This window comes from Dryobates pubescens, chromosome 5 (genome assembly GCF_014839835.1).
Source record: "Dryobates pubescens isolate bDryPub1 chromosome 5, bDryPub1.pri, whole genome shotgun sequence".
Classification (NCBI taxonomy): domain Eukaryota; kingdom Metazoa; phylum Chordata; class Aves; order Piciformes; family Picidae; genus Dryobates; species Dryobates pubescens.
In genome coordinates, this window is record NC_071616.1 from 20,251,865 (window position 1) to 20,276,580 (window position 24,716).

General features: G+C 44.0%; 1 protein-coding gene across 1 annotated transcript in view; it reads left to right on the top strand.

Annotated features, from left to right (window-relative positions):
• SYNE2 (spectrin repeat containing nuclear envelope protein 2) overlaps window positions 1–20,063 on the top strand; it is a 188,276-nt gene extending 168,213 nt beyond the window's left edge. Inside the window, exons 104-119 of the mRNA XM_054161733.1 lie at window positions 2,232–2,419; window positions 2,547–2,697; window positions 3,178–3,360; window positions 4,630–4,767; window positions 5,674–5,868; window positions 6,688–6,970; window positions 7,317–7,385; window positions 8,180–8,316; window positions 9,193–9,322; window positions 10,947–11,158; window positions 14,811–15,011; window positions 15,350–15,478; window positions 16,138–16,326; window positions 17,008–17,097; window positions 17,316–17,359; window positions 18,952–20,063. Coding sequence (XP_054017708.1) covers window positions 2,232–2,419; window positions 2,547–2,697; window positions 3,178–3,360; window positions 4,630–4,767; window positions 5,674–5,868; window positions 6,688–6,970; window positions 7,317–7,385; window positions 8,180–8,316; window positions 9,193–9,322; window positions 10,947–11,158; window positions 14,811–15,011; window positions 15,350–15,478; window positions 16,138–16,326; window positions 17,008–17,097; window positions 17,316–17,359; window positions 18,952–19,177 — 2,565 coding nt within the window. The 3' untranslated portion in view covers window positions 19,178–20,063. The remainder of the gene's footprint in view (window positions 1–2,231; window positions 2,420–2,546; window positions 2,698–3,177; window positions 3,361–4,629; window positions 4,768–5,673; window positions 5,869–6,687; window positions 6,971–7,316; window positions 7,386–8,179; window positions 8,317–9,192; window positions 9,323–10,946; window positions 11,159–14,810; window positions 15,012–15,349; window positions 15,479–16,137; window positions 16,327–17,007; window positions 17,098–17,315; window positions 17,360–18,951) is intronic.
• Window positions 20,064–24,716: the final 4,653 nt, after the last annotated feature.

The following is a 24,716-nucleotide window of genomic DNA, read 5'->3' on the forward strand; positions in this document are numbered from 1 at the left end:
GCTGTAATGAATTACCAGGCAGAGCAGAACATGGAACACAGAGGAATTGTGTCCTAATTAATTTTTATTATCAACATTCAAGATTCAGCTTGCTCTAAGAACTGTCATTTGCTGCACAGAGCTACTTACTGCTTTGTTGCTTGGATTGTTTCAAACACAGACCTCTGGGCATCTCTAGACTCCTAAAACTGTAATCCCTTATCAGGCCGATTCTGAGGAAACATTTTGGACTAAAAAAGACCACAACAGTGGGGGGAAATCCTTTATCTGAATGCACAATTCAAAAAGATCCTTTCTGATTTTATCAGAAGAATTATTTCAGCAAGAGCAGAGTGACGGTGAGAAATTCACCCTACAGGCTTCTTTCATTTGACATCCTTGACTGGAGAAGCTTTACCTGTTCAATCTTGAATAATGACATGCATCCACAGAGATGTTTTGTGGCATGCTTGTTCAATTACAGGATAAAGATTAAACCAGAAAATACTAATTTTAAGATTCAAAGCTGTTTCATTATTGCAGAAGTCTGGTGGCATGTAGTCTGTATAATCTCTCTGGGCAATGCTATGCCAAATTTAAGGGAAAAAAACTTTCTAGGGCTCGATGCATGTACCTGGCCTTGCTAATTAGTTTGTGGCCTTTGGCTCACTGTAATACAGTCAGGTTGTTTGCAGTAACAGCTTGGAAAACAGCAAGGATTCTGCACAGGGTTATTCCATGAGCATAATGAGATCATGCCAGCATCATTACCATAGTGCAAGCAGAGTTCATTTTTAATCTGTGGTACAAATTCTCATTTTCACTAATGCAGCTGTAAATCCAATCTAATTTATTGACTTCAGAAGAGTCTTTCCAGGTACCAGTAGTGGAGTAGAGCATACTCTCAGAGGTAGAGCCAGTGTTGAAGAGAAACTGCTGCCTCTTGCTCAGAAAACAGCTGTGAATCCTTATTAAGTAGTGAAAAATTATGTTGGGTCTGCTTCTGGCAGTCTCTCATCTATGCAAAGATTTTGGCTTCTGCATTCCTTAAAGCTGTACATTGCCACAAATCCCACAAGCCAAATTTGGACCACTTATAGAGTAGAGTAGAGAAGAGTAGAGTAGAATAGAATAGAATAGAGACCTTCAAGATCATCATGTCCAACCTGTCATCCAGCACCATCCAACCAACTAAACCATGCAACCAAGCACCCTATGACTCAGTCCATCTTACAGGTACCCATGTAACACTTCTGAAGACTGCAACTGGGTGATATGCAGCCCCTTGCAGCTTGTAGACTTCTGGGAAGATTTTCCTTTAATTGCTTCTGTATTCCATAGCATTATAGAATGCATTGACTTGGAAAGTACCCTTGATGGTCATTCTGTCCAAATCCTCTGCAATGAGCAGGGATAAGCTCTGTCTGTTTTGTGTGTTTTGCAGGTTTTGTTTTGGGTTTGTAAGTTTAGATCAAAACCAGTTCATCTGTTCACTGAGATCAGTAATACCATTTAATAGGAGTTCCTGTTCACTGTTGTCAGTAAAGGACTCATTTGTGTTTGTAGTTCTAGTGTTATTCAAGCAAAAGTTTCCACATCCTTCAGTAAGAAGGAAAAAAAATGGTTGAAAAAAGTGAAAATGTAGTGGACATTGTAATTTCATTGACTTTAGGAGAAGCTAATAGGTATTGGATGAAGGGCCAGACTGTGATGGAGATGCAGGCTCTGGAGAAGAAACCTGTAGAGTTCTGCTAGACCCTATAAAATAGTCTGTTAAAACAGGAGCTCTAGAAGAATGAATAAGTAGTGTAATGCCAGCTGCCGGCATGCCGTGCTTCAAGATCACATAGTCACAAAAGTACATGGACTGTACTACAGGTTCCTGTCAAGTCTTACAGTGTCATAAACTGATACAAGACACTGTCATCTTGTGCTATCAAAATTACTAAGTGTGTGTTCATGGTGTGTGTTCAGGTTTGGACTTTGAATAAACATCCAAAATTGTCTAGATTGTTAATGAGAAGATAGAGCTTTCACTGAGAAGCCAAAGCTGGACAGTCCCTTCTGTCCCGACCTGTCAGCCAGTCATCTGCACAGCTCATCCTGCAAGTCTGTTTTCTAAAGCTTAATAAGCTTTTCCTGACACACAAATTGCTCTTTCTCCATCCTTTGCAGCAATTTGAAAGGGTATGTTTGAAGTCCAGCTGAGTGTGTTGCCTTTCTTACTCAAGCTATTCTTTTGCCAATGGCAGGATCTGCAACGAGACATAGAGCAGCACACTGCAGGGGTGGAATCCGTGTTTAATATCTGTGAAGTCCTGCTACACGACTCAGATGCATGTGCCAATGAGACAGAGTGTGACTCCATCCAGCAGACTACCAGGAGTTTGGACAGACGGTGGAGAAATATTTGCGCCATGTCTATGGAAAGGCGAATGAAGTAAGACTCCTTTCCTTACCCTTCTGTAGCTGTTGCCACAGGCTGAATTTTGAAAAAGAAAAAAAGAAATCCAAAATGAATAGTCAGCTTGTGATAAAAGCTTTTCATTCTTGCATCTCCCCCTCAGAATTGAGGAAACCTGGCGCCTGTGGCAGAGGTTTTTGGAAGACTATTCTCGCTTTGAAGATTGGCTAAAAGCATGTGAAAGGGTAGCAGCTGAGCCTAATTCTTCAGGGGTGCTGTACACACATGCAAAGGAGGAGCTGAAGAAATTTGAGGTGAATTTTTTTAACTTTTTATATGCTCAGCAGCAGGCTTGAGTGGTCAGACTGCTAAATACTCACTGTCTGTGTGAAATGCTCACATCACTGAAAAACACCAGTTTGGCAGTACTGATAGTGTAGACAGCAGAAATAATTTGGCTAGTGTGTGGCTGCCAGGTATCTAGCTGATTTATTTCTTCCCAGAATTCTTTTTAATGTGGAGAATCCAATGCTCTAACCTGACAAGATCCTGCTTGCAAGTTAGATTTACTTTCTGTAGGCTTGAAACCTTCGTGGTTGATTTTTTTTTTCTCCTTCCTTTTTGTAATGAGCTAAGTCTGAGCAGATGATTTAAAATGAGTCCTCTGGATTTAATTTTGCAGTTGGAAGGTCTGCTTTTGAGATCAGGACATCAATTTCTCGCTTGATGCATAGTATCACCCAGATCCTTTCTCTTTTGAGCAAGGGAACTGAGTTCCTGGATGTGTCTTGCAGGCATTCCAACGGCAAATTCATGAACGCCTCACTCAGCTGGAGCTGATCAATAAGCAGTACAGGCGCCTTGCCCGCGAGAACCGCACTGACTCAGCCAGCAAGTTGAAGCAGATGGTACATGAAGGCAACCAGCGCTGGGATAACCTCCAGAAACGAGTTGCTGCCATTCTCAGGAGACTCAAGGTAATTGCACAGTGGGATGAGAGAGTGAAGATTGTTTGCAAGTGTCTGTAGGAATTAGCCAAGGGTAAAACACATACTGGAGCCACTGTCTTCCATTAGTTTTTGTCTTGAATTACCAGTGTACAAGAGCAGCTCTGGAAAGGTCACCAAGTATATGGCATAAACATGTCCTTGGTAAATGGATTCTTGGTAGTTGAAGGATAAGGGAAGAACAGGTGCAAATTTTGGAAGGTGTGTTGCAGGCCTTACTGCTCCTTTCCCACTCTTAGCTAGTCTTATCATGGGTGGATGCGTTCATGCCTTTGCACCTTGCCATAAATAAGAGGCAGAGAGGCCAAAAGGCACCAGTGCAAATATAATTTGGAGTTTACAGCACAGCTCTGGTTTATGCCACATTATGATTCACCTATAGGGCTTTAAACATGGAGACATGAGGGAGAGGTAGCTCTTGCTGTGCTCTCTGCCTGATGGAGGAATCTTGTAGAAGAATGCCTTTTCAAGACTTCAGAGAAGTGTCCTGCTTGTTTAAGCGATCTCTGGGCAGATACTCTGTGCTGTGCCCTGGGGGAGACTTGTTACTACTTGATTTTGAAAAACAGAAAGCAGCAATTGATAGGGAAAACTATTAGATCCCAAAAATCAGTGGATGAGGCTGTGGGAACACTGATGGGGTTTGATGTGTGCAGTTCGGAGGTGTTGTCTTTAGGATGTTACATGATCCCCTTCCTGAACAGTAAATCCACAGGATCACGGGCACTGCAGGCTGCATGTTTGTTAGCAGCTTCTGTTGGAGGTGGCAGCAGAGTGAGCTCCACACTAAATGATACAATAGTTACATAGTCATCTATGATCCACCTTCTCCATTGTTTTACTGATTTTAATATCACAGTTTTCATTAAGGAGAGGTGGGGCTTGATTCCTTCATCTGGCTTTCTAGCAGGTTTAGAATAACTTTGATGTTAAACCTGAGGTCAGATAACTTTTAGACTGGTATAACAATGCAGGAGAAGGTACACAGTGCGGAAACAAGAATATAATGCTGTAGAAGCATCTTGCACTGCTGAATTTTGTTCCCTCTCCCACACTAACATAGGACGCTTTGTTCCAGCATCACTAAAGGAGGGAGACAGTTTTTATACAGGGCATGCTGCCATTTGTGCCTTGTAGGTGCCTTTAAGATGAACAGTAGCTTTGAAACAAGAGGGCTCCCATGACCATCTTTTTTAGTAGCTGAGGTCTTATAACATGGATTCCTTTCTTCCTATTCAGCACTTCACCACTCAGAGAGATGAGTTTGAGGGGACGAGGGAAAGCATCCTGGTTTGGCTCACAGAAATGGACCTCCAGCTGACAAACGTGGAGCACTTCTCAAAAAGTAACTTCGATGACAAAATGCACCAGTTAAACGTAGGTATCCTCGCAAAGGAGCTCTCGCGAGTTGTGTAGCGGAGTCCAACCGATCCTGTTGGACTTGCCCGCTCTTGAGAGAATCATCCCTTCTGCGGAGCTGCACAACAGCCAGCACATCTCTGTAGGGCTATATTTGTTTTAAGACACCAGTAAATTGTTAAAACTTATCCACTGTATCAAGACTAAACCGTACAGTATTTAAGTTCAGATTTAGTGTTCAAGCTCAGTTCTATCCTGCCATATTCTCGTAACACCAAGCGTCAGTGATGGTGGTATCTGTCCTAGAAAGGAGCACATGCAGCTTATCAATAAAAGCTACATTCCTAAACTCGGGTGATTTTTATTCTGGGGAGGATTTTTTATTTTTTAATTGTCACTAAGGTAGGATTTTTTCTCTCCTTTTTCAGCTGGGACTTTTAAACAGAAGTAAGACAGCAAGCATGTGCAGTGATTCTAAAGAACACACTAGTTCTTTGCTACTTCTCATATGCTTGTTTCTTTCTTCTCCCCACACTGTAAATTCTTTTGGATTTATATTTACTGGTATGCAAGCTGGAGGCCCAAGCAGCCAAATAAACCTTTTTGCTACTGAGAAAAAGGCTGTGTGTGCCCCACAGAAACAAACTGATTAGCTGAACTCTCATATCATGATCCCCTGCAGGCTCAGGACACTGCACTCATATTTGTGTACACATGGGTAGAAAATGCCACTTTGCTTGGAATTGTAATCCTGCTAATAAAGCAAATCTCTTAACCTCTTGAGAAAAAGATATTTACAAAATGAAACTGGACAGCAATGTCAGTTGCTGCTTTTCTTATGCTGCAGTGATCCAGAAAAGAAGGGCAAACAGGCTAGAAAGTGACATCGCAGAAGTAATTATTTTTCTTGTGTATTCCAAACAGGGTTTCCAGCAGGAAATAACACTAAACACCAATAAGATTGATCAGCTAATTGTTTTTGGGGAACAGTTGATTCAGAAGAGTGAGCCTTTGGATGCTACACTGATTGAAGATGAATTGGAAGAACTTCATCGATACTGTCAGGAGGTGTTTGGGCGAGTTGCCCGATTCCATCAAAGACTGACTTCAAGGCATCCGGTAAGAAGCTACAGTTGTATTGATGCTTTGGCAAGATTTTGGTGTTTGAACTGCAATCCTCGTTGCTTATTCCTAGCTGCTTGATTGAGTAGCTTGAGCTCAAAGGGCTCAGGAGTTCCATAGTACTTGTGCCAATTTTGCTAAATCATTGTTGCCAGTCTTGTCTTCTTACACCTCTCCTGTTGGTATTCTGTTTGCAGAGCCTGGGTAATAGCATGGAAGCAATTCCCGGGACTAATACTTAGATAGTAGTGTTTTGAGGGCATCAAAAGCTTTTTTGGTGTTTTTAATGCCACTTTCTTTTTCTTTAATTTCAATAATGTGCTTAGAATATCTTTTTATGGATTTGTTAGAGAGGCTCCATCTTGTCTGCATTCTTTTGAGAACCCTGAGTGGATAACAGCATGCTCTTCACTTTTCACTGGGAACATTTAGATGATTAGCAGCTTCCTCTGGCTCAGAAAGAAAGAATATCTCTTAGAAAGCCAACATCTGCATGTAGCTGTTCACCTGTGCCTGTGCATCATTTCATTGCTGGCCTGTGCGGTCTGTTTGGAGCTGGGTACCCCTCCTTCTAAACTAGAGAGAGATGTTGTAGTTGAGTGTATTGAAAGAGAGGAGGGAAGGTAGCTGCATATATGAGGATTTGGCAAGAGGGAGGAGGCAGAAGTTATGCTTGTAATTTTAGACACATGTTCTTCAATTACTACAGCTGGCTGCAAAACAATCCTAGCAGTACTGTGTGACTCAGTCATTAGCTCATTAAACAGTGGTGATCTAATGTGTTATTAACAGGCAATAATGTTTATTTATTCTTAGGGACTGGACGATGAAAAAGAGACCTCTGAAAATGAAACAGATCCAGAAGACTCCAGAGAAATCCAGAATGATCTCTGGCATAAGAAAACAATCAGTGAGGGGCCCTCTTCAACACAGTCCCTTTGCCATCTTGTGCCTCCTACTCAAGGTCATGAAAGATCAGGCTGTGAAACCCCTGTCAGTGTTGACTCCATCCCTCTCGAGTGGGATCACACAGGTGATGTAGGAGGTTCCTCCTCTCATGAAGATGAAGAAGAAGCAACATACTACAGTGCTCTGTCAGGTAAGAACCAATTGTCAACTGTTTTGACATGGACAACTGCAGGATGGCCCTGTGTGGAAAGGGAGGGGGACTGAGGACTTGCTCCCACTGTGCTTGGTTGGTTTTCAAATACTAGTAATAGAGGTGAGGAGTCTCATCTCTTAGATGTCTTGATGAAGGGAATGGTATAGCCAAGCTTGTATTTTCAGAAACATAAGTGGTTTAGAAACCTTTTTAAGAATGTTGGTTGAAAACAGTACCAAGACCATATTTTGTTATTTGTCTTTGCTGTCCCTCGTTGTTGCAGTTGTTTTTAATAGCTGGAAAACATTGAACAGTGAGGAAAATGACATTATTCTTTTTTCAGATGTAGAAATCACTGAAAATCCTGAGGCATATCTTAAAATGACCACAAAAACTTTGAAAGCATCTTCTGGTAGGCACCTGCTAATGCATGTGTCTGAACATGGCAATCTCCCTGTGCTGCACGCTATATTCCTCAACCTCTCTCATACGTAATGTCTGACTTCCTGCCTTGTGTGGACACCATGTCTCATCCTGTCATGGTGTTCTTACGCTGCAGTACTCACATGTACATTAGAAAGCAGTCAAGAACACACCATTTAGATTTTGCCTGGTAAATGCCAAGGTGGTTAACGTGCATTTCATACAACTGACCCAAAGTCTTTTGGTACTTTCTTGGTGGTTTGCTCTGGGCAGTATCACTTTTTGGGTTGTTTCTGAGTTTGATTGCATAATCACTGAAGGCAGTAGTTCCAACTCTGCAAGTATTTTGTGTTTTCTTCATGACAGAACCGTGTGTGTCCTGTCTGTTAAATCCAGAACAAATGTTCTCCAAATCAGGACCCGTCTATACATGCCTCTGCCAAAATGTTTTGCAGATGTGTGCTAGTATTGTTGGATGCAAACTTTCCAAAACCACAGTGCAGCCTTTTATTTTTTGAATACTCATACCTGCATTCAAGCATTTTCCAGAAGAAAACAAAACGTCCCATAACTGCATGGCTCTCATCTCATTACCTTTGAAACACTGTTGATGTTTTGCAAATGTGCATGCTTTGCAAGGAAAGCTGCAATACTGTCATTTTTATGCCATAACTTGATGCCATTTTATTCAGAGCGCTTTCTAACTTAATACAAAACAACAGCTTCCTTGTGGACCTGGGATTTTGCACTCACAGCATATGGGTTTGGTTTTATTTGTTTCAGGAAAGTCTGTTTCAGAAGCTCATCCTTGGCACTCTCCAGACAGCCCAGTCCGCAGGAAACACCGATACAATCAGGCAGAGATGGCTGGAAATGTGTTGTCTGGTCCAGAGACAAGTACTCCCTATAAGCCAGACTATGTGAGTTGGAGGTTCTGTGGGCACTGGACCGGCAGTATACAGTCTGTTTGTTGTTCCTGTGTAACTCCATCCTCTTCCAGTATCAAGGAAGAGATTAGCTGTGAGGTGAATGTTCACATTATGCAAAATCAGATGTTATTTCTGGTGGCTCAGGTAACCGGTGAAAGTCTGTATCCACTTGCTAAACAAAGCTTCTTTAAAGCAGCTACTGATCAGAGTCAGGATCTGGAGGAACTTAGTTCCTTTGTTGTCAGAGGAGAAGTCTAGGAGAATTTAACCCCCCACCAAGGAGAGAGTGTGAATATCTTCCCTTAATACTTCTGTATCTCCCTTCTCTAAGCAGACCACTTTGAAGGGTCCTTTTCTAGCATGCAAGCCACCATTTAATCTGCTTCTGGGTATTAAAATATGTGCCTCATTGATAACTCAGCCTTGATGACTGGTTGCCAGTGGTGGCTTTGCCAGCAGCTGCTAGGCTCAGTGGATCTGGTCCAGTTGTCAGCTCTCCTCCAGGCACAAGAGGAGCACAAGGTACTGTTATTTGGCTGCTTTTGTCATACTTGATCCAGTCTTAAGAGACTTGGCGTCAATATTGCCAGTACTCAGAATCCAAGAAAGAGCTTCAGCAAATGTATATTGTCTAGTACATGTAGTGCAAAAGCAATTAATTTGCCATGTCCAGTCTTGTAATAATTAGCATCTCTAAGGGGTGTGTTTATTTGTTGAGCCAGAATAAACTGTTAGCAAAGATGCAGAAACCCAGTGCCAAATCTGACATGCAGGAACTCAGTGGCATCCCAGCCACCCCAAAGTAGAACAGATGAAGTCTGATGGTTTGTTAACCTGCAGGGCTCACCCACCAAAATGTCACTGCAGGTGAAGCAGCTCAGCTCTACAAGCAGCAGCAGCATGAACAAGGAGAAAATTACATCTGCTAATGTGAGCGATGAAGAACCCCAAGATGACCAAGAGCTTGTGAACATAGCAGCTGCAGAGAAACAGCCAGGTACTGAATATTAGGAGTGACTTTGGTGCTGTGGTGTTTGTCCTGAGACTCTGAGGGAGACAAAGCAGAGATGGCACAAAGGCAGCATGTTTGCTGTGGGAACATAATAGAAGTGAACCTCTACCCTCTAAATTAACATACGTTAGTAGGGTTTGCTGAGCTGCCTTCATACTTGGTATTGTCCAACCCATGTTTACCCTTCTAAGCTTTTCCATTTTTCTACCAGAAATGAGAATTTTATCACTCATAATACACTTCTGTCTCTTTGCTCATTGGAAGCAATGAGAACAATTTTTGCTTTTGTGTGATGCTGACTGCTTCAGCTGAGAGACTTTTAATCAGATTCCAAAGTGGAGAAATGTGACTCTTCGTCTAAAATAAGATTGCTGTATGTTCTGGGTTCAGAGCAGATAAGGTCTATGCACACAAAGCTGTGAGGGGCCCCACCCAGGACAGGTGATGGAACCAGCCAGTGGGATATTCAATACCACAATGATGTCACGCCACTATCTAAAAGGAGGGGTGAGCCAGGCAGGTGCCAGTGTGGGGACAGAACAGGGTTGGACATTTCTGGAGAGCATGTTGTGCTTTGTGTCGCTCGTTCTATATATTACTTCATTAGTGTTACTGTTACTTGTGTTGTTTCTTCTTGCTTTGTAATGTTCTATTAATCTCTTCTTATCCTAACCCATGGAGGAGGGAGCCTTTAGCTTCTGCTTTTCCTTCCTGTCCCACAGAGGAGGGATGTTGGGGAGCCAGTGTAGGAGTGGCTGCATGGGGCTCAGCTCCATCTTGGTCTAAACCACGACACCGTAGTTAATTTTCTCAGGTTTTGGTAGTCTATGTAACAAGATGCTACAGCTCCCACTTACAGAAATGATTTGTCAAAGCTGGTAATGTCTTCTCTGCTTCGCTCTCTTTGCTGTGGCGCTTTCTTCCAAATGGACCAACCAGCTGCTTCTCTTAACCTTTTAGGACCTTGTTCCTGGTCTCAGGTGTTTGAGATTCTAATAATACTCTGTATTGTAAGCACAAAAATTAGCTGAGTGATTCTTAAAGAGAAGACTGCTGCTATATATACCAGCTTATTTAGTTTGTCTCTGATCTCACAGATGGACCAGGGTTGAGTCCCATGCATGGGAAAAATAGGAAAACCTCTGAGAAGTGCTTAGATGTACTTCAGAAAGTGTTAGTGATTGCACGCTGGTGGTACATCCATCTCCTTTAGCACAGAAACAAGGAAACATAAACCCGAGTCCTAACTGCCTGATCACACTTGGTCCTGTGATGAGTTTTGGTGTCTACAAAATAGCTGGGCTCACCAAATTCCATCTCCTTAGGTTTGTGCCATTCTTCCAAGTGAATTAAAACATCTTCAATTAATGTGGTTAAAATCCTGTGTGATATTCCTATGTGGATAACTTGAACAGCAATATGAAAGTTGCAGACTGCAGCATCTCAAGAACAAATGTGTCTAGATAGTCTAGATAACAGTAGTAGCTGGTAGCAATTATTTGGCCTTGAGTAGATTGGAGAACAATTTATTCATAAAACTCCTTGAATTTTTTTTCTGCACTCTTCACCTTGACAAATATTTAAATGTCTCTTTCTCTATCATTTGTAGGCATTATTGATAAGTGGGAGCTCATCCAAGCTCAAGACCTCAGAAACAAACTTAGGATGAAACAGAAACTGCAGCAGTGGCAGCAGCTCAGCTCTGATCTCAGTGAAGTCTCTGCTTGGCTTGATAAAACTGAGGAAGAGCTGGAAGAGCTGCAGAAAATGAAACCTCCAACCAGCATGCAGGAGTTGGAAGAAAGGGTGAAGAAATTGAAAGTAAGTTGTGGCATACTGAGAAGTGGGATTTCACGATGCTGATGCTCTTTAGCATTGCCTTTGCAGTCCTAGTGTCTGTCAGCAGCATGAACACTGATGACAGTGTGGGTCCACAGGGGAGTTAAGTTGTCTACAGCTAAGAGTACTGAAGCGGGTACTTAAGCAAGGTGCTTCTGTCTTCCCAGGTAGAGATTTGCAGGCAAAATGCCTGGGTATAGCAGGCAGCCAGGCTGAAATAAAAATCTTTCCCTGTTTTCTTGCAGAGACACTTGATTCTCATTCTAACAAAATATTTCAGACCCAAATTTATCTTTTTAGGCTTTTTGTTTTAGAAAACAAACATGGGAAAAAAAACATAAATGAAGGCTTAGACTCCAGATTCCATGGGTCAGGCCTTGTCCTGTGGAGTCTGAGTATTCTGAGCTGTGATAGCAGCATTTTTCTCCTGGTTCTGTGCCATTCCCTTCTATGTAAATCAGAAGCAGATTGAAAGTTAGCTGGGTCTACAGGCTGCAAAGTCCAGGCTGATTTCTTGTTCAGTTTAATTAAGGATGAGTGGTGGAGATGTAGCTCCAACACAGAGACAGAGAAAGATTTGTTCTAAAGCTGTGGGTTATAGCCGTATGATGTTTTAGAAAAATCCCAACTCCAAATAGCACCTTTGTCCAAAAGTTGGAGGATCCATCCTTTCAAAACATGCAGGCGTAATTCTTCACTTAGAAAATGCAGATTTATCATTAAAAATGGCTGTATTAGTTAAAAACAAGAAACAAAATCAATTCGGTCTCTGCTAATCTTCAGCCAAGTGGTAGAACAGTTAGAGAGACAATGTGAACATTTGTCAGCATGTGCGTTCCTGTTGTATTGCCTGCTGAGTTTGTCAGCTTCCATAAATTAGGACTAAGCGAGGTCTGCAAGTAGAACCAGCAGTTTACCAGGGTACATCGAAGTGCTGATAGTGCTCTCTAGGACATAAGTAGCAAAATATCTCTCAGGTTGAGCTCCGAGGGAGCAAGTGTTCCTAACGCTTGTGGGAGTGCAGAATCCCTGTGTGCTCACATTCTGCCAGCAGCCTCGTAAGGAGTCACCTGAAATCTGAGGCTACTGGTCCATTTGGCAGCACACTTGGGATGACGCTCACAAACAAGACACTCTGTAGAACAGAGGAGGGATTTCTGGACCTGAGCAAAGCCTTCAACAGTGCTCTGCACGACATCCTGGTCTCCAAGCTGGTGCAGTATGGGTTTGATGGATGGACCATTCAGTGGATAAAAATCTGCCTTGCTGGCCGCACCCAAAGAGTGGCTGTCAATGGTCCATGTCCAAGTGGAGGCCAGTGACAAGTGGAGTCCCTCAGGGATCAGTCCTGGGACAGTCTTGTTCAACATCTTTGTTGGTGACATGGACAGTGGCATTGAGTGCACCCACAGCAGGTTTGCTGATGACACTAAGCTGTGTGGTGCAGCTGGAAGGAAGGGATCCATCCAGAGGGACCTTGGCAGTCTGGAGAGGTGGGCCCATGACAACCTCATAAGGTTCAACAAGACCAAGTGCAGTGTCCTGCATCTAGGTCAGGGCAATCCCAAGCACCAATACAGGCTGGGCAGCAACTGGCTTGAGAGCAGCCCTGAAGAAAAGGACTTGGAGGTGCTGGTGGATGAGAAGCTCAACACGAGCCACCAGTGTGCACTTGCAGCCCAGAATGCCAATCACATCCTGGGCTGCATCAAGAGAAGCATAGCCAGCAGGCAAGGAAGGTGATTCTCCCCATCTACTCTGCTATAGTGAGACCCCACCTGGAGTACTGCGTCCAGTTCTGGAGCCCCTATTACAGGAAGGATCTGGACGTGCTGGAGTGTGTCCAAAGAAGGGCCATGAGGATGGTCAGAGGGCTGATGCACCTCTCCTATGAGGACAGATGAGGGAGTTGGGGCTGTTCAGTCTGGAGAAGAGAAGGCTCTGAGGAGACCTTATTATGGCCTTCCAGTACCTGAAGGGGGCCTACAAAGAAAGCTGGTGAGGGACGTTTTAGGGTGTCAGGTAGTGATAGGACTAGGGGGAATGGAAAAAAAAACTTGAAATGGGTAGATTCTGATTGGATGTTAGGACTAAGTTCTTCTCCATGAGGGTGGTGAGACACTGGAACAGGTTGCCCAGGGAGGTGGTAGAAGCCCCATCCCTGGAGTTTTTTAAGGCCAGGCTGGATGTGGCTCTGGGCAACCTGATCTAGTGTGAGGTGTTCCTGCCCATGGCAGGGGGGTTGGAACTAGATGATCCTTGAGGTCCCTTCCAACCCTAACAAGTCTATGATTCTTAGGCATGTTGAGACAATGCTTAGGCTCATACATCCCAGAATAGTAGTCATTAAGCCAGGGAGCATGACTGCATTCCAGTGCATGACTCCAGTAAGGAGAGTGATTGCATCATCTAGTCTGACTTAAACACTAAATGCTAGGAAAGTCTTGTTCAGTTCAGGCCTTGGGAGTGGAGGGAGGTGCTTCCCTTCAGGCTGCAGTTGAGTGTCTGACCTTTTCTTAAAAGTCCAGCTGGCTGTAAATCCCCTTTTCAGACAGTTTGGCTCTCTGTGGGTCTCTACAAGAGCCAGCATGCTCCAGGGCATGAGCTTTGTGAGCTGTCAGGACACCCCAATTGCCTCGGATAAGGATAAAGCCAGTCTGGCTGCAGACTGGCTTACTGGTGTTTTGAAGGCTGTGGTGGACTGTTTGTATTATTTGATAACTGGAAGAAATTTGCTTGCCTGAAAAAGAGAGACGGGATCCTTTTGTGGGATGAAAAGTAATTTAGAGCAGATTTCAAACAGTGGGACACAGATCTGGGGAATATAGAGACTGTCCTAAAGGATGCTAGGAAAAGCAATCCAAGCTGTTGATTGCAGGACTTGTTCTGCAGCTCCTCCTTTTCTAGTGCAGTAGCCCACAGCTTGAAGAACACTGATTCAAATGGTAAATTTCTTGAAGGTAGGAGGCATTGTCTGGCATTCATTTAAAAAAACCCAAACAAAACAAAGCTTCAGAAATAGGGGCTGCATGGCTGCACCTGTGACTTGGCACACTGCAGTTTTAAGGGAGAGGAGGAAAGAAGGCCCCTGTTATTCACAGGGACCTTGAGAAGTCAGAGAAATGGGCTGACAGAAACCCTTGACTAGAGAGAAAGAACAGTGGGGAAGAGGGGAATGTCTGCCCCGCAAAGATACTAAAAGTGTGAGTGAGAAGCCTGCACAGAGTTTGAAGTTGGCCCTATTAGAGTGGAGATCTCCAGATGTCCCTTTCAGCATTATTCTGATTTTTTTTTTAAATCAAGAGGATATGCCATGTGATAACCTGGGGGAATATTTGTTCAAATGTCAGGGAAGAAGATAGCTCAGAGGAAGGAAGGGCAGATGTGGATTAAGCCATAATGCCTGCGATTTAGGGAGTAACACAAGAGCAGCCAGATTTGTTTCCTTCAGAGTGAAGGCTTTATAAAGGCCACCTACTTAATACATTCCTTAGCAGTATGTGAAAAGCCATGTGATCCAAATAGTTTTCCCCAGCACCCCCAATACCTGTGATTCTTTTGAGGATGTGGTATTGTTGGAAATAAACATGTTTTTCATTATTCATAGACACTCCTAATCCCTTTTTCCTACCAGGACATGCTTAAAGCATTTGACAGCTACAAGGCGGTGGTGCTTTCTGTGAACCTGAGCAGCAAAGAATTCCAGAAAGCAGACAGCACCGAGTTCAAAGAGCTTCAGAACAGGCTTCGGAAGGTGAACTTGCACTGGGAGAAAGCAACTCATGTATTGGACAGATGGAAGAAAGGTTTACGACAAGCCCTACTGCACTGCCAGGTGTGTACCACATACCAGCTTACAAGGCAAAACTCTTCTACTGAGGAACAGGTAAGGGGAGAGGGCAGAGAGAGAATTCCTACACGTCGAGGGAGTGGATTCTCAGAACTCTGGCTTAAATCGTTTGGTGAAAATATCTTTCAACAGGATACTACCCTGGTGTGATAATACCTGGTATAACAAAAGGTGGAATAATTTAACTAGGTTGCTGTAGCCTCGCCAATTTTTGTTACTTGCTGTTTACTGTGGGCTGGTCATTTGGTTTGTAGGCAAAGTCAGGTGAAAGCACTGCCACGTTTTTGTTTTTTCTCTCATAAGCAAATCTGTTGTTTCTCTAGGACTTCCACGATCAGAGCCAAAAACTAATCCTGTGGTTAGCAAGTGCTGATAGCCGAAGAAATGAAGCACAAATCACAGATCCAAATGCTGACCCCAATACAATACTGGAATGCCAGAAAGAGCTAATGGTAAGTGCAGTCTTAACTACAGCAGCTCAATTCTTCCAGTGAGTCAATAACTCTCACTACAAAATGAAGAACAATACGTTTATTTTTAAGATGTCTGTAGCCTGTCCTCCAACCTGCTGTACTCAGGCACGTGGATGGTTTCTGATACAGACAAAGAGAGTGCCTTTTCTGTGGCATTTTTCTGTAATTAAGCATCATCATTTAGTTCCCTATGAACAGTCTTTATGCTGGAGAAAGACTGCTGATTTCCAAGGTTTCATGTCTTTTCCATAGGGATTAATTACCACTAGAATGATTTTAAGCAGGTACAACCATTCTCTTCAAGAGAACTTCATGTCTTATGTAGCTGTAACAGCCATTCCTATGTATTGCAGGCTCTCAGGCAGGTTGAATTGTTCTTGAAAACTTTCCAGAGCTCCTCCTTTTATGAGCACTGCAATGGGCTGCCCAGAGAGGTTGTGGGGTCTCCTTTGGAGACTTTCAAGACCTGTCTGGATACGTTCCTGTGTGACCTGCCCTATGTGATCCTGCTTTGTCAGGGGTGTGGGATTAGATGATCTCCAGAGGTCCCTTCCAACCTCTACCATTCTATGATTCTGTGAGAACATCTTTAAAGCTGAGAGTAACACTCTGTTGCACTGATTTTTGTTTGTTCTAAGCAACTGGAGAAAGAGCTTCTAGAACAACAGCTTAAAGTAAACTCACTCCAAGAGCTCACTGCTTACCTGCTGCTCAAATCAGATGGTGATTACATTGAAGCTGATGAGAAAGTCCACGTCATTGGAAAGAAACTGAAACAGCTTATTGAACAAGTTTCACGTGACTTAAAAACAATACAAGGAAAACTGGTGAGCCAGAGTTTTAAGTGTTTGTTCATGGATCTTTTTTTACTGAAAAGCAATAACATACTAAGAGTAAAGACATTTGTAAAAGATTGGCTTAAAACTTAAGTATTTCCACCTTCATAAGCTCAAAAAAAAAAAGAAATCTAGCTATAGGAAACACTCAGCACCATGAGGTTACTGAAATGGGTTGTCCCATTAGTCTCCATCCTGGAGGGGTTTGAAGAGCAAACAGGAAAAAGCTTTGACTAAGGCATTTGGTCTGGTCTCATAGCTGACCTTGCTTTGAGCAGGAGGATTGACTAGGTAATATGCTGAGGTGCCCTCCAACCTGAATCATCCTATGATCCATACCACACATCATGCTAGAAGGAGGAAAGGAACACTCAGGAGCTGTAGTTCATAGCAATACATCACCTACCCTGAGAGCTGTCGGATAGAGAGATTGTCAGGTTAATTCCTGTAGGCACCTGTTCCATTGTAATTCCTTCAGCCTGTGCAGAGTAAAGCCTTTTCCCTTTTCCTTCTGCTGGGGAACTGGAGCCTCTGCTTGCCACTGCTTGTGCACATGCAAAGAGGCAATGGGCTGTGCACCTCCAGAGGGGCAGTAAAAGGTGGCTCTTGGCATTTCATCTGTTGGGAGTTTTGAACATGTATTTTAAGGAGGAAGGTGTGATTACCTTTTAGGATACCAGAACATTCCTGCTAGTTCCAGATGACTTGGATGCTGGAGCCTATAATCCAGTTGCAGCAGAATCCAACCCTGCTGTGAAGAAGGCAAGTGTTTTTTTTCTACTATTTTCTTAACAGCATATAGCTTACTTTGACATATTTAACCTGGAAGTTTCTCAGACATTATCATCTAGCCTTTTAGATGCATGTATCTTATTACAAAATGTAGAACAGGACTTTAAAGTCTACAAGTGTCTTTTTTGAGACAGAGAAATCCTTGTAGTTTGTGCAACTTGGATGCTAAAAGCTGTTTCTCTCACCAGCTCGTCAGGAGAACTGCAGATGGCAGAGACGGCAGCAGCACAAGGTATTGCTTTATATTGACCTGACCTCTTGACATATGGTGAGAACATCTGAGTGCCAGTAGAACCTGGGCAGCTGTTCCTCCCAGGCTGACATACAGGTGGAGGTACTTTCTGCCTACCTGTAGTGTCTCTACTACCTGCCAGGCTGCACCATGGTGAATGGTGAATTGCCGCTCCTACACTGATGTGCAACCTTGGCTTGTCTTCACTCCTGAGAAAATATTTTGGTTTGTGCCAAGTAGGGGGATGTTTTAGTTTTAAACCTTCTGTTAGTTCCACCAGCATGCATGAAACTTGCCTCTTAGAGCCACTTATTACAGACTATGAAGGACAAAGGAAGAACTTCTGCCCTGGTACATGAAGGCTTCTTCAAATGATAGATCACAGAGATGCCAAGGCAGAGAGAAGCCTGTCACTCTGAACAGTGGCTTTCTTCCTCAGCAGTAAGGACAGCAAACACAACCTATCAGCTGACTTGCCACTGAGCAGTCTGGCACACTCTCAAATCATATTTAAAATGTTTCATGTGTAGGGCATTTTCCTGTAGATACACAGCCCTGCATCTTGGAAGGGTATCACAGTATCACAGTGTATCAGAGCTTGGAAGGGACCTCAAGAGATCATTGGGTCCACCCCCGCCTGCCAAAGCAGGATCACTTAGGGTAGTCCACACAGGAATGCATCCAGGTGGGTTTTTTAAGTCTCCAGAGAAGGAGACTCCACAACCTCCCTAGGCAGCCTGTTCCAGTGCTCCATCACCGTCACTGTAAAGAAGTTTCTCCTCATGTTGAAGTGAAATCTTCTATGTTCAAATTTGAACCCATTGTCCTTGTCTTATTACTGTGCACCCCCAAAAATAGCTTGGCCCCATCCACTTGACACCCACCCCTCAGATATTTATACACATTGATGAGATCCCCTTTCAGTCTTCTCAAGACTACATAGCCCCAGGGATCTCTTCATAGGGGAGATGCTCAAGTTCCCTAATCATCCTCATGGCTCTCCATTGGATTCTCTCCAGCAGTTCTCTGACTTTCTTGAACTGGGGAGCCCAAAACTGGACACAATATTCCAGGTGTGGTCTCACCAGGCCAGAGTAGAGAGAACTTGCCTAGACTTTCTGGACACACCCTTCTTGATGCCCCCCAGGATACCATTGGCTCTCTTGGCTGCAAGGGCACATTGTTGTTCCATGGAAAACTTGCTGTCCACCCACACTCCAAGGTCTTTCTCCATGGAGACAAGCTTTCATAGCTGCTGCTAGTTGGCTTCACTTGCTAAACATTGTTTTTGGTAAAAACAGGTTCACTAAGAACAGCAAATCTATTATACAGGAGCACCTGGGGGGGTTCAGTGGCTTTTGGGATGCCACATGTAGTGCACTTGGGAGGAATTTGTCTCCATTGCTCTTCAGCTTGAGTCACTCTGTTTGGGAAGCTGGCAAGAGAGTACGGAGAGCTTAGTGTCCTGACTGCTACAAGGCTGATGGGAGTTAAAACAATGTCTTTAATTCAAACTCTAAAGTGCATTTTTTTCTCTTTTTTTTTTCTTTTTTTGTCTATGTGTCTGTCTGTCTTTTTTTTTTCCTCTCCAGAGGAGAAAGCCATCTACAAACTGCTCAAGTAATTCCTCGATCTCCCTCCTTCTTTTACCGTGTATTAAGAGCAGCTTTACCTCTTCAGTTGTTCTTTCTCCTGCTATTACTTCTGGCTTGCATGATCCCATCTTCTGAGGAAGATTACAGCTGCACCCAGGCAAACAATTTTGCCCGTTCTTTTTATCCCATGCTGCGATACACCAATGGGCCTCCACCAACTTAGGGACACCCCAAGAACCTTCAGCTATCCCCAAACACACTCTCTGCAGTGCTTTCTTCATGCAACTAGCATCAACCAAGCAGTGATGGCACGTAATACAATACAGAGACTTTGTACTGTGTTAGTTTCACAGACTAGCCACTACAGCACCCTTGCATCCCGCACACCTCTGTGCAGGTTGCTGCTGCCTCATGTTTAGAGCCTCCTATTCCTGTTGCAGGAAATGTGTTAAATTTCACATCTCAAAATGTATATCTGGTCAAAATCTCAGCATTTTTGTATGGAAAGCAAACTTTTTCTATAGATTTTTAAACTGTAAGCAACACACTTTATACTTTGATGCAAGAGATACACTATTTTGTAGGTGCAGTATTCTTAAGCTTGCAAGATGATTGAATACTGAGTTACTAGATGCAGAAACTACACCACAGAATCTTAGACACAGCAGTCTGTTTCTGGTTAGCATGACAAACACACAGGTGAAGAGGCACTTTGCCTGAAATTATTTCTGCACACAATTCACATGACCTGTGTCTTTTTGGTACTGTAGTCACTTGGTGCAAACAAATCTCCATCTTTTTTTATCTTTCTGGTTGTACTTTATTCATCTGATGTGTTCAATAAAAGGTTGCACAACTTTGTTGTTTTATATATGGTGTTATAGCGGTTATGATTGCTGTGTTGCCTTTTGATACCACCACTGAAATAAGAAATGGTTGGACTGCCTGGAGATGGTTGACAATGCACATATTTACTAGATGAACCTGACTATGTAGACTATCCCTGATGTAAGCAAATAAGGTCATGACTTTTTCTTATCTTCTGGCAACTTCATGAAGAAAGTTGCTTTGCATTCTTATACCCAGATACAGACAGTTCCTGCAGCAAACCAGCAGCTTCTTCCCAAGCATGGTGTCAAAAAAAGCTACAACTATTTCCAGGATGTTAAACTAAACTAGTACTTTAACCATGATGCAGTTAAGCTTGCAAAGGTAGCAGCATACTTCAGTAAAGTCAGACCATATGATAAAGCACATTTCAGTAGTGGCACCATACAGGAGTTTACAGTCAAGCTGTGTATGCAAAGATGGGTCAGGGTAGGCTAGTCCTATACTGAGGTGTCTCAATCTCAGCCTCAGGTAGCCATGCCCAGGCTCCAGCCTGTTAAAGACATCTGGGTTCCACAAAAACTGTTTTCCCACAACCTATTTGAAAGAATAGAATAGAATAGACCAGGTTTATTCTATTAAATAAACCAGCTTGTGCTCCAGACCTATCACCAGCTTTGTTGCCTTTCTCTGGACACATTCCAGCAATATTGTTTCCAGTTGTTTATAAACCTTGCACAATACATAAAGGCACTTTAAAAGGCACCAACTTCAATCATCATCCCATTTCCACCACAGACTTGCAGCGAGGGTGTGTGGCAGGTGCAACCCCTCTGAAAGAAAAAAAAAAAAGACAAAGCCCTGACAGCAACACAATCCCCTAACAGACACCTGGCAGGAGCCAGAGCTTGCCAGAGACCTGATAAAGACCAGGGCATCTCAGAGTCCAGACCCTTCTCCTGCTTTTGTTGTGGGCTTGCCCCAACTAATTAGAATGACTACAGAGCACACTCAGCTAGGGTATGCATGGCCATTTAAGAGACATTTTAAGTTGAATCCCCTCAGAGTAAGGGGCCTTGCAGTCCTACCCCTTTGACTGGGACATCCTCTGGCTACTTCTGTGGGTTGAGTCCTCATCCCTCTTTGGTGAGTATACATTGCTTCCGGATATGTTCTTGAGTGAGCCCTTTTGCCTTTTGGGTGAGTGATCTTTCTTGGGTACCCTTGAGCAGGAGGTTTTGCACACATGCTTTGGTTCATCTTTCTAGAAAGAAAATTTCTTAAAGCTTAGTAATCAGCTGTGCAGCAGCGTATTCCTGACTGACATCCGAAATGGCAATTTTGTCAGGAGTGCCAAGCAATTTTGGTTTCATTTAAGGAGCTGGCTCAGGTTATTGCTAAGCCACTCCATCATTTTTGAAAGGTCATGGAGAACATGGGAGGTGCCTGAGGATTGGAGGAAAGGCAGCATCACTCTAGCATTCAAACAGGGAAAGACGGACGACCGAGGAAACCACAGGCCAGTCAGCCTCACTGCCATCCATGAGAGGTGATGGACCAGCTCATTCTGGAGGTCATCTTTGACATGGAGGAAAAGATTATCAGAAGTGGTCAACCTGGATTCACCAAGGGGAAATCATGCTTGGCTAATCCGATAGCCTTCTATGGTGGTGTGACCAGCTGGGAAGATGATGAGAGTAATGGATGTTGTCCACCTTGACTTTAGCAAGGCTTCTGACGCTGTCTCCCATAACATCCTCATGGGTAAGTGTAGAAGTCAGGGTTACGTGAAGGGACAGTGAGGGGGATTGAGAACCAGATGAATGACAGAGCACAGAGGGTTGTGAACAGTAGGGAAGGAGTGTTGATCTGCTGCCAGGCAATAATTCAATGTGCTAGCACTCTCCAGGAGCACGGAGGCCTCTTTCTAGACAGGTGAGAGGAAATGGAGCCACGGTATCTGACACTACTTAGCTTACACTACTGAAGTGTATTTGTACATGTCCTGACTCCTGGCCAGCTCGTTATACATGTCCACATACAGTCTCCACGTGGAGGTCTGTCTGACAATGCTAGGATGTATTCTAATTAGCTAAGGCAACTAGAGGTTATTTTTCCATTCTCTGAGCCACCACCAAGTTTACTGTCCACTGCTAGAATGCTTGAACAATGGCGTGAGCGCAAAATGGTCCCCACACGAGGGATCCCACACAATGGGAGGCGAGGCTGTTGCTGCGGCAACGCGGCCCTGCGCTCCTGTTAACAGCCGGCGCCGGGAACGCTGTCGAGCGCGAGGGAGCGCCGCGAGCGGCCGTGGCGCGGCGGCTTGGCTGCAGGCGGGCGACAGGAGGCGCCGCCAGCGCGAGAAGCGCGGTCCGCGAGCGAGGGGCGGGCAGGCGGGCAGGGGGCGTGGCCGGGGGGGTCTGCCCTCCGTAACGTCTGCCCTGTGCGGGCAGCGATTAGCTGCAGGACGCACAAAGCAATACAAGATCACATCCACCCTAGATCGTGATGCAGATGAGACTAGAGGTGATTAATCCCTCACCCATGTGTGCCTGGGACTTGGATACTAGGATCCTAAGATCTGTGCCGTCTGTTTGGGGTCAGCTGCTGTAAAAAAGCTCTCATCTTCCACTGCATGGATGCAGAGTTAGAACTGAACTACTAGGGCATCTGGCAAGTTCCTTGGAGACTCACTTGCTGGCCTCAAAGCTGCTGGTACTGGCATTACTAAAAATAGTGATGTGGATGCCCGTTTTGTCTAACCCAGGACACACCTGAGGTACTTGCCTGATAAAAGAAGGGCCGGGTAACAAACCATCCTGGAGCAGGACTCTGGGTTTGTGTTTGCAGTGTCTATAGGTAGCAAATGGAAGAAACCATGCTTGCCCCCACAGAGACTAAATGACTGTAATAATGAGAAGCATAAAACCCAAAAGGTATATCCCTCCTTTTAATTTTATATGAGAATCCTGAAGTGGCTAGACTGTGATTCCAGTGAGCCTGCATTGTTAGAGCACAATGGCACCAGGGATCATAGCTGTCCAGTCTTGCAGTGCTGTCTTCCAGACAGAATAATTTCTATTAGAATTTTCATTTAAAAGCAACTTGGTCTCTGGATCAAACTATCTGCTTCCAAAGAAGATTAAGGCACTCTACTTTCTCCCACATCAGGTTGATATTGGCAGAAAGGAATAAGCAATTCATTGTTTCTTTTTTTGTTTTTACTTTTTGGGGTGTTCTCTGGAGTTGTGACAGGACAGTGCTACCTTGGACTCTGGTGGCATTCTTATTTCCAGCAAATTCTTGTACTTCAGGCTTGGTCTGAAGCCTGCACAGTTCCTTACCAAGTAGGAAAATACTTCAACTTGTGAAAATTCTTGTTGGGTTATCGTGAAGTGAGCACTGAGCTTAGACATTAAAGTCCATTTAAATTGTAGTTTGTATGTCAGGACTACCCATGAAATAGTAACCAAAGCAGATCGTTTGCAGGTGGCACAGTTACAGACCAATCTCAGTGCGGTCAGTAATGGAGCATGAAGATTTTACAGAAGGCAGCCTGGAGGCACCTTCTGTGCAGTTACTGGAATCTTTGAGAAACCAGATCAGCACTGTCCAGGTAAATCTGCTGAAGTTGTCTTGTTTTCTGTACGTCCTTCTCTGCCTTTAAACAACCAAGCAAGCAAACTCGCCTGAAAAAGACAGAAGCTGCTATCTGACCAGCTCCCTCTTTGTCTCAGTGCCACTGGAATCAGTGGGATTTATTTTTTTTTAAACACCCCGCCCTCCAGCCCCCCAAAAGGCAGCAAGAAGGACTATTGCTAGATTTTGTTCTTTATTTAGCACATGAGTTCAACTCAGGTGCAATTCAGGTGTACTGCAAGTTTCAGAAGTACAGGTCAGCTGCTACAGCATCTGCCTTAGTGTGGGCTAACAGAGCCTCCATTTTGGATTGCAAAGATCCTTTGAAGTTTTAGTCTTCTGCCCATCCTGGAAAGCATCCCCATATGAAGCACCAGGTCCTTACACTCCATTGCACTTGGCCTGCATCAAGAATAGTGTGGCCAGCAAGAGCAGGGAAGTCATTGTGCCCCTGCACTCAGCACTGGTTAGGCCACACCTTGAGTACTGTGTCCAGTTCTGGGCCCCTCAATTTAAGAAGGACATTGAGACTCTTGAATGTGTCCAGAGAAGGGCAACAAAGCTGGTAAGGGGGTTGGAGCACAAGCCCTATGAGGAGAGGCTGAGGGAGCTGGGGCTGCTTAGCCTGGAGAAGAGGAGGCTCAGGGGAGACCTTATTGCTCTCTACAACTACCTGAAGGGTGCTTGTAGCCAGGTGGGGGTTGGTCTCTCCTCCCAGGCAAGCAGCACCAGAACAAGAGGACACAGTCTCAAGCTGCACCAGGGGAAGTTTAGACTCGAGGTGAGGAGAAAGTTCTTCACAGAGAGAGTTGTTAGCCATTGGAATGGGCTGCCCAGGGAGGTGGTGGAGTCACCATCCCTGGAGGTATTCAAGAGGGGATTGGACATGGCACTTGGTGCCATGGTTTAGTAGTCATGAGGTCTGTGGTGACGGGTTGGACTTGATGATCTTTGAGGTCTTTTCCAACCTTATTGATTCTATGATTCTATGACTCCAGGTGGACATGTACACTCCACTACCACCCCTCATGCTAATGTCTAACTCAGTCCATGTCTCATCCACATGGGAAGATTGGCTGAAAATAGAGCCAAACAGTTTAAAATATGCTCAGAGAAACCTGAATTTAAAACAGGCTTCCTTCAAGATTTTTAACTTGGACTTGGACCATGTCACCACAAAATTAGCTTCTTAATTTATAGAATACATTTTTTGCTGGGCCATTCTTGCTACCCTATCCTTATCCTTCTCTACAGGGGGAGCTATTATTGGATCATTTATGGCCACAACTAAT